Source organism: Ascaphus truei, chromosome 21 (genome assembly GCF_040206685.1).
Source record: "Ascaphus truei isolate aAscTru1 chromosome 21, aAscTru1.hap1, whole genome shotgun sequence".
Classification (NCBI taxonomy): domain Eukaryota; kingdom Metazoa; phylum Chordata; class Amphibia; order Anura; family Ascaphidae; genus Ascaphus; species Ascaphus truei.
In genome coordinates, this window is record NC_134503.1 from 25,452,102 (window position 1) to 25,461,964 (window position 9,863).

Sequence of the window (9,863 nt, forward strand, 5' to 3'; positions counted from 1 at the left end):
AGACACACACACAGAGACACACACACAGAGACACACACAGACTTATTTTTTTCTTACTAGTCATATAGTGTAGATAATACACTGCCTGGCTTCAGAAAAAGGGGTCATTCAAAAATGTAGATATCAAAAACGCATCTTTACCTTTTCTAGATCAGCCAGTTTCTCGATCCATTCCTAAAGGGAAAAAAAGCAAAATGTTAAGAATGACAAAATGTTCCAGAATTCTGCTCTGCGTGTTATTCAAAGAACGGAGTTATTCAAAAAGACTTCAGATTTTCCATCAGGGAGTGAACATTTAAACAAATCAAGAAAAATACAATGCTAACAACACAAGCTAAGGGCCGCGTTATAACAGAAGGCGTTTAGCGGTAAGAACTCGGCTGAGTCCTCCAAGTCCCACGGTCAGTTCTGCCTCAGGCACCAAACAGGACACTGGCTGTCCCTAGAAAACTTGTATGCACAGAGCTGTGTTTATTTGACAACGTTACACCACAACTATTTTTGTTGCATGCTTAAAAGCTGTACAACTGACCTGGTCCTTTTTCCCCAACGCCAACGCCAAGCCTTCTGCCATCTTTGCGCGATTGGCTTGGTGTGTCTCATTCTGATCTTGCAACTTCCGTAAGGTCGCTGGGATAGAATCGGACAGTTACCAACTAAACCTTAGCAGGATTTAAATCAATACATTGCACACCCGTCTCGCAGGACAGCGGTTTAACGCTTAAAATACCCGTTCAATATCTCATCATCAATCCCAGCTCCTGTGTAATCTCTTTGAAAATGAGGATCGCTGGTAAGAAATTTGCCAGTATACCCGACTTCCATATATATTTCTTATTGGAGAGGGAGTGGCTCAGCGAGTAAAGACACTGACTGGCACTGAGAGTTTGAAGCAGGGGAGCCTGGTTCAATTCCCGGTGTCGGCTCCTTGAGACCTTGGGCAAGTCACTTTATCCCCCTGTGCCTTAGGCCCCAAACACATAGATTGTAAACTCCAAGGGGCAGGGACTGTGTCTGCAAAATGTCTCTGTAAAGCGCTACGTAAAACTAGCAGCGCTATACAAGAACATGCTATTATTATTATTGGTATAACAAACCCTCTCTATGCTTGTAACCTCAGCTGCTTTCTCTTCATCAAAAACCCTAATCTTAGAAACCTATATTCAGATTTTTATGCGACAAGAAAAACGATCGTATTTCAGAACCAGAGAAAAGAAATGGTAATAAACTTTGTGTTATATCATTTAGATCCCCCCGCCCCCTTATTGTGTTTTTCGAACTCCATGAGTTACTGGCGCTTACAACGATGGGATGGGATGGCGGTGTAATGATGACGAGGGTGGAATACGTACAATCCTGGTGTTTTTCTAAAGCAACCTCAAGCTTTTCTTTCATCTTCTGCAGGTTTCTGACTTGATCTGCGTAATCTTTGGAGGTGAGGGAGACGCACACACAGCAGGAGGACAAGGAGAGACAAAGTGGGGAGCGACAGGCAGACAACACAAAAACCAAAACAAACAAAAAAAAGAAATAAAACCATGAGTGGGAAAAGGCGCAGGGCTTTCACACACTGAACACCATTTCTTGTTAAGGGCCCCGGGGGGAATCGGGAGGTAAGATTACAATGTGGGATATTTAACAGAGGAAATGGTACACAGGACGAATTAACATTGTGGGACAGTGATGGTTTGACAGGAGGATATTGTCTGGTGCTAGTTTTGCATCACACATCTGTTGTTCTGTTTGTTTAAATGCCGCCTGCAGCATCACTTCCTGCCTCTCTTAGGCTGCATTTATAGTTAGGGCGACGGGACCACGTGGCGTCTGCCATCGCCGTTGTAATAGCGATTCCTGCTTAAAGTGCAGGAGACGAGAGGGCGACTGGGGGTGGGGGGGTTGCAGAGGCTTGGCCGTGAGCGGGTCGCCCTCATTGGCTGAACCGCTCACGTGCTGCTGACGTCACACGGCGATTGCCGAAAAGGTCAACATCCTTTGACCTCCAGCGATCATGACCACGTGACGTCAGCCGTCGCGCTCACTATGGGCACCCGTTACGGACTGCATGTACCTGCTACGGCGCTGCGCAACGTTGCAGTCGCTGCAGCCAGTACTATAAACGCAGCCTTAATGACATCGGCAACATGACTTGATGCACAGGAAGTAAGCAGCCGGTGTGACCGGGGGTGAGTACGTAACACACACAGAGGGCACTATTGTTTTGGCCCACTACACATTTTGCTGTAAAACAATGTTACGGACCCTTATGGCAACAGAAGAGTTAAAAAAACAAAACAATTATTTTGATCATAAACACAACCCTCGCACCTCCATGGAATAAATTCTTAGCCCCCCACCCCCTCCCCCAGGAATCTTTTAGAAAAACTCGCATTTGGGATACCACGAGTATGGAAAAGGTTACTTCTATGCCGGGCAATATCAGAAACAAATTCAAAATTACTCAAAATAAATGTCTATTACTCATAGGGAGGGAGCAATTAAAAAGAGGGAGTTTCCTTGTGATATACGATGCATGTGTATTAGATCATCTTGTTACTGTTTTAGCCTAAATATATGGCCTTTTGCTTGAGACGTCTTATAAACGGTTCATCAGTTCTCTACTTTTATGGCGTTAAAATATCAATAAAAAAAGGATTATGACGAGCTTGGAAAGCATTTACAGCAAGATGCAAAGTGACTTAATCCTGAGACAGCCTCAGTATTGTTCTACATAGCTACATGTGAGGTTCATGAGTACATGCAGCCACCTCCAGGGATTATCCCACCAGTGCGGCCGAGACAGTTGGAAGGAACAATCCCATTAGCCCGTTACAAGTGGACGGACGATGAGATGGGAGACGGTTGCAGGTTGATACCTGAGAGTTTGGCCTCCAGTTTGCGGATCTGATCGTTTCTCCTGGAGATCTGAGAGGACGGATCGTCCCGGGAGCTGCTCCCGTCTGAGGCCTGCGAAACCAGAAGCAGGGTAATACAGAGAAACGCCTCACGTTAACCTCGTGCCCGCTCGGCTTGTATTACACGCTACCCAATATCCCCAGGAAGCCATGTGCAGAGCGGGTGTCAGTATAAAGAGACTGTGTGAGGAGCGGGAAAAGGATAGAACAGGGCAAACTCTGCTTCTCTGTGTGGGCCATGAGTGGCTGGAAAAGCCTTCTATACGACAATGCATTTGACCTGCAGCCATTTTAAATGTGACCCACCGAAAAAGAACATTTTTAAAGCAAGAAAATGCTTGAAAAATGTTGTTAAGAGAGAAAACATAGCCTGTGACTCACAAAGTCATCTCCAGAGTCGGCACCAGCGGACGTGATGGACTCCTTGCTGACGGTACGGGGAATCCTGGCGGCTCCCCCCGGCCGTGGCGTGATGGCCGCCTCCTCCGCGATCTTCTTCTTAAGCTTGGCAAACATGCCCTCCCCTCTCAGCGAACTAGAGTCGTCGAGATCACAGGCGGAGGGGACGTCAGGCAGACGGGGAGGCTGGGGTCTGTGCGACCGCTTCTTCACAGAATGCAGATCACGAAACACAACACTGCTTTCATCTGCAATCCCATAATGAGAGAAAACACATAAGGACAGCAGCGATCATTTCATTACAACACAAAGCATTATTTATATATTAAAAGTGTATACAGTATATGTGTATGGGGATCCCTAGAGATCCAATATACCGGCACAGCACAAGAGAATCACATAAAAGTGGTTTATTGGGTCCAAAATGCACACATACGCCCAACGTTTCAGTCCCCTGAGGGACCTTCTTCAGGGGTGTAAAATGTAAAATGTAATATATATATATATATATATAAATTTATTACAAGCCTCTATGACAAAAAGGGTTAAGGGTTAGTGTTACTTTTGTGTGTCGCGCTTCTTCCTATTCTGCGTTATATTATTATGTCCCGTGTATGGCTGCTGTGACGCGCTGTGTACATCGATGGCTCTATAGAAAGATATACATACAATGATATTTACAAATGATATCGTTGTCAGCCAATCAGAAGAGACCTGCTAGCCGAGGAGAGCCAATAGACGGCTGAAGGGGGAGGGTCTTTCCCTAGGACACTGTCATAGTAAAAGTCAGATCAGCTGTTAAGGTTTCACAATACAAAGTTCAGCTCAGCCCACAGGAGTACAACATACGAGTAACATACATACGAGTAACATACATACGTGTGCTCACAGCAGCTGGGAGAGATATGCAACATAACCCTAAAGTGCTAGAAGGGGCACGGCACTCTCCCAAAATAATCCCATTGTAAGGCGAATAAACACTTTAACCGCACATTCACAACAGCCTTAAACTTGTGTCACTTGCAGAGCCTCGCGTCTGATGTGTTACACGCTGCACGGTCAGGTAACGCACCTATGCTAGATGGGTTATTGGCGGTCGCCCACCCCAGGGGCTCAGCCCAAACTTCGCTCCTCATACGCCAGTAGCGGCTATGGGAGGCCAGTGCAAAGGGGCGTAGCGCGGCCGATTAACCCATCCACGCCACTGGGTGGGAGAAATGACCATCGTTGGACAAAGTGGAACGCGACTGGATTCCCAGAGAGATTTAAAGACCGAGACGCCCAAAGTAAGAAGGGAGTATGTGAGGAGGGAATGTGTGGGAGCGCCGTGGAGAAGAGAGGCTGTAACCGCAGAGAGAGATTAGCTACGGTACCTGCTGCTCCCAGAATCCGCTGATCCCACCGGGTGTCCCTCTCTTCCCCCCCCCGGTAACCCCCAGTGTCGCTCTCTCCCTCCACCTGGTATCACTCTCTCCCCCCGGTAACCCCCGGTGTCACTTTCTCTCCCCAGTATCCCCCGGTGTCACTCTCTCCCCCCGGTAACCCCTGTGTCACTCTCTCCCTCCGGTAACCCCCGGTGTCACTCTCTCCCTCCGGTAACCCCCGGTGTCACTCCCTCCCCCCGGTAACTCCCGGTGCCGCTCTCTCTCCCCCCGGTGTCACTCTCTCCCCCCGGTAACTCCCGGTGCCGCTCTCTCTCCCCCCGGTGTCACTCTCTCCCCCCGGTAACTCCCGGTGTCGCTCTCTCTCCCACCCATTAACGCTGGCTCTCTCCCACCCTGGTAAACCCCGGAGTCGCTCTCTCCTACTCCCCACAGTCGACCCCTGGTGTATCTCCCTCTATCCCCCCGGTGTGTGTCTCTCTGCCCCCCGGTAACCCCCTGTCTCTCTCCCCCCGGTGTCACTCCCTCCCCCCGGTAACCCCCGGTGTCTCTCTCTTCCACCCGGTAACCCCCGGTGTCTCTCTCCCTCCCCCCAGTAACTCTCCCTCCCCCCGGTATCACACTCTGTCCCTCCCCCCAGTATCACACTCTCTCCCTCCCCCCGGTATCACACTCTCTCTCCCCCCCGGTAACGCTCTCTCTCCTACTCCCTCCCCGGTAACCCCTGGTGTGTCTCCCTCTATCCCCCCGGTGTGTGTCTCTGCCCCCGGTAACTCTCTCCCCTCCGGTAGCCCCCGGTAACTCTCTCCCCTCCGGTAGCCCCCGGTAACTCTCTCCCAGCGGTGGATGTGGCCGGTGACGTCACGGCAGCGACTGGTCTCAGGTGCGCGGCCGCTGATTGGCTGCTGTGCCAGGAAGAGAGGGGGCGGAGTAACACTTCTGGATTGGTTGAGCGAAGCTGTCAATTATCACCCTCGGCATCTGTCCGCGCGCGTGCGCAGTGTGAGCGGGAAATGACATGAAGGAGCTGTGCAGTGTGCGCGCCAAATGTATATATGTTTATCGGGGACCTGGTCACCCTGACCCTAATATGTGCAGTGTGTATATGTTTATAGGGGACCTGGTCACCCTGACCCTAATATGTGCAGTGTGTATATGTCTATAGGGGACATGGTCACCCTGACCCTAACACGTGCAGTGTATATATGTCTATAGGGGACATGGTCACCCTGACCCTAATACGTGCAGTGTATATATGTCTATAGGGGACATGGTCACCCTGACCCTAACACGTGCAGTGTATATATGTATATAGGAGATATGGTCACCCTGACCCTAATACGTGCAGTTTATATATGTCTATAAGTTACCTGGTCACCCTGACCCTAATATGTGCAGTGTATATATGTCTATAGGGGACATGGTCACCCTGACCCTAATATGTGCGGTAAGTATATACGGGACATATTCACACTGCCCTTATTAAGTGCAGTGTATTTATATATATATATATAGAGCCCTGGGGGATTGCTGCTCCCCCTCTTATCTCAATGAATAAGTTGAGGTGTGATTATGTGGAGCAATGCAAGGAGTTAAGGAAGATACAGTGTAACTCACCCACCCTGTAATTGTTCTTTGCTGGGCCATCTCTCTGCGTCAGAAAGAATAAGAGTCAAATGTCGGAATCCTGACTATCAAGATTATTTTACAGGCGACTCGGCTGCCAACAGAATGGAGTGACGTGATGGGTGTCACAGGAAACGTTTCTGCAGCCAGACACACACATGCTCACGTGTGAGATTTGTTCAGTGCGGGGAGACCTGAGGATCCTCACCCACCGCTCATTCAGTCCCATGAGCTGGTGTTCGTTAGATCATAGAAAACAACTCGCGCCCCTCTATTCACTCAAATGTTTTGTTAATTAGCCAGACATAATATATCACATTGTCAGGGGTTCTCAACTCCAGTCCGCATGACCCCCCCAACAGGTCAGGTTTTGAGGATATAATAATAACAGCGTGTGCTTGTATAGCGCTGCTAGTTATACGCTGCGCTTTACAGAGACATTTTGCAGGCACAGGTCCCTGCCCCGTGGAGCTTACAATCTATGTTTTTGGTGCCTGAGGCACAGGGAGATAAAGTGACTTGCCCAAGGTCACAAGGAGCAGACACCGGGAATTGAACCAGGCTCCCCTGCTTCACACTCAGTGCCAGACAGTGTCTGTACTCACTGAGCCACTCCCTCTCCCAGTCGAAGACTGAGCCACCTGTGCCTAACCAGGGATATCCTCAAATCCTGACCGGGGAGCGGGGGCTTGACTGGAGTTGAGCACCCCTGCACTATATGTACAAACAACATCTATAGATCTCACATTAGTTCATATTATAGTTGTGGAATACATACGCTGCAGCTCAATAAACCCTTCTATAAAACGCCTCCAGCGTTGTGAGTGTGACGCATTGTGTGTATCTGGGGATAAGTGTTACTGCGAGGCCAGCATGCTCCTGTGATAATGTGTTGTGTAGCCGTGGGAAACGTCCTCGGCTGCCCCCCGGAGTGTTAAAGGAGATGTGTTGGCCTGTATTTTGCTATAGGGCTTCCTGCGGACTCTTCCCCTGCACAGAGCTGTGCCAGGCTGTGTAATCGTGCTCACAATGTCAGCACTTTCATTCTGACCAGTATGCAAAACCTATCGCCCATTCATCGGAGCTTTACAGAGGGTAACGCACAGCCGCTGCTGGTCTCGCGTGGCGTCCCTGTATGTGCGATGTGCACTTTCAACCTCACATACGTAACTTTTTCATGTCTGTTCCCGATCCATGTAGTTACATTAAAAAAACCATGATCTATAAAATGGTAACGTCTTATTTGGAGACCCAATTTCAGCTCCTCGTCCAAGTCCCGGTATCTTTCGGTGTCTGGGATTGCGAGCCGTTTGGGTGAGGATTTATTGCGTCGGTAGTTTTCTGCCGCAGAGAATCGTGCCGTACAATATGAGCTTACCTGTCTGCGACTAACACGAGGAAATAGCCTCCAGTTCATATAACCACGGGCAGCTCCAGACAATATTTCATGTCATTTGTGTCGTGTTTGGGCGCGCGTGTTCAACAGGGGCGCGGCGTTTCACCCAAACATGAGACGCTGCTTCAATATCGCGACTGTGTCCCGTAAATAAACCTGGAGTGCCACATTTATCAGACTGCGGAGGTAGAAACGCAGCGGTCACTCAGCGGAACAGAACGCGGGACATTGAGAATCACATCAAGCCGTTATATAGTAAGATTTCACTATCACCAGAAACACACTTTAACATTTGAATTTGTTTAAATTGTCCTAATCTGCCGTCCTTGTTTGAAATGTGCGGTTTAGTTTTGTCTTTATTGACTGCATCTGAAAAGTTGGCACATTCTTGAGGATTCAGAGCGTCGCTGAGTGTGTCTGCACTGAAGATGCAGGGAACCTGAAGGCCTGTTTGTGCCAAGGGTGGTCTTTGTGTGCGCGTCTTGGTATGAAGTAGGGGGGTCTCGGGAGTTCATTTCAGCTCCCAGAGATCCCCCTGTTTTTCCAGACACCTCCGTAGGTTGTGCCAGTAGCAGCCCCGGCTGAGGGAAGAACATGGAGGTTTAAATGTCCCACGGCACAGGAGCCAATAAGAGGCCACAATGTCATGCGTCGTGGCTTCCTATTGGTCCACGTGATGCGGGAGCTTAGAAACTGCTCTCCAGCTGTGGGAAGGTGTATTGTGACAGAATACTGCTTAGTAAATATGGCCCTAAACTTAGGTTTTTGTAAGATTTATAATAAAACATTATTTGTGTTTATAATTATTTATTGGTAGTCACTATTAGTATAATTGTAGATCTTTTTAATATTAATTAACAAGTATATTTGATAGTTATGTTTATCTGTTTGACATCCATCTATATATAAATTGTAATATAGACCGGGTGAGCATCCATAGAACGGGCCTTATAACATACCGGGCACATCACGCCTTTTTGTGATCATTTCATAGGGGAATTCCGTTCCAAGGTCATGTCTCGTGACTTTTATGGGGGGCTGAAGGGATTATGGCAGGGGTGTGGAAGGCCGGTCCTCAAGCTCCCCCCAACAGGTCAGGTTTTCAGGATATCCCTGCTTTTGCACAGATGGCTCAATCAGCCAACTGTGCTGAAGCAGGGATATCCTCAAAACCTGACCTGTTGGACGGGTGGAATGGTTTGCGGACTGGAGTTGATCACCCCTGGGTTATGGGGTTCGTGTTGAAATTTGTGAATAAGCCCAAACCCAGAATGTTGTTAATAAAATGCAGGTCTGTATACATGTATATAAGAACCAACTGTGCATCTAATACAGGACTAGCCTCTCCTTTCGTCAATGGCCACCAACAGTTCAGGTTTTAAGGATATCCCCGCTTCAGCACAGGTGGCTCAGTCATAATGGCTGCACACCACCTGTGCTGAAGCAGGAATATCCTTAAAACCTGACCTGTTTGTGGCCATTGAGGACGGGTTAGGCAGTCCTGATTTAGACGTTATAAGAGCTTAGCGCAGCTTGAAATGAACGTGTTGCCATATTAACGATTTTTTTTTAAATTAACTCGTCCTGTTAGCAGCAGCTCTTAAAAAAAAAAAAAAAAAAAACACAGATTAGATTTCAGTGATTGAGGCATAATTGGCTGATAATCATTACAGCCGTAACGGACAATACGTCCGTGGTAATGTCCCACGGGAGAAGAGTACCTCATTATTACGGACCATACAACTAATGTCAGATAGGGCGAATAACTGATCATTTCGTGAATATCGTCGCTTTAAGTTTCCACTTCATTTATCCAGATTCTCTCCTAGCCAGTTTCTGTATAAAGTTACCCCCTCCACACCCTTTGCAATTATTATTTTTTTAAATATCGGGTTAAAATAGAGGAAAATACTGAGAATTTGGGGGGAATTAGTTACTATGGGTCTTAAAGGTGGATAGAGAGGGTGCTAGTCGGGTACTGAGGGGAAGGGCATTCCAGAGGTGTGGGGCAGTCAGTGAAAAAGGTTTAAGGCGGGAGAGGGCTTTAGATAAAAAGGGGGTAGAAAGAAGACATCCTTGAGCAGAACACAAGAGTCGGGGTGGTGCATAGCGTTCTCCCTACCTACCAATTAGATTGTAAGCTCCTCG

At 48.1% G+C, this 9,863-nt stretch overlaps 1 protein-coding gene across 3 annotated transcripts in view; it reads right to left on the reverse strand.

Moving 5' to 3' along the window:
- GOLGA1 (golgin A1) overlaps positions 1 to 4,808 on the reverse strand; it is a 37,220-nt gene extending 32,412 nt beyond the window's left edge. Inside the window, exons 1-6 of one of the 3 annotated variants that reach the window (XM_075579393.1) lie at positions 4,685 to 4,808; positions 3,294 to 3,559; positions 2,874 to 2,964; positions 1,353 to 1,427; positions 533 to 630; positions 142 to 174 (exon numbers count right to left, since the gene is read on the reverse strand). In XM_075579393.1, the coding sequence (XP_075435508.1) occupies positions 142 to 174; positions 533 to 630; positions 1,353 to 1,427; positions 2,874 to 2,964; positions 3,294 to 3,428 (432 nt within the window). In that variant the 5' untranslated portion in view covers positions 3,429 to 3,559; positions 4,685 to 4,808. Of the gene's footprint in view, positions 1 to 141; positions 175 to 532; positions 631 to 1,352; positions 1,428 to 2,873; positions 2,965 to 3,293; positions 3,560 to 4,383; positions 4,663 to 4,684 lie in introns of those variants that run through there. The other 2 variants (XM_075579391.1, XM_075579392.1) reach the window with 2 other exon arrangements.
- Between the last annotated feature and the right edge of the window lie 5,055 nt (positions 4,809 to 9,863).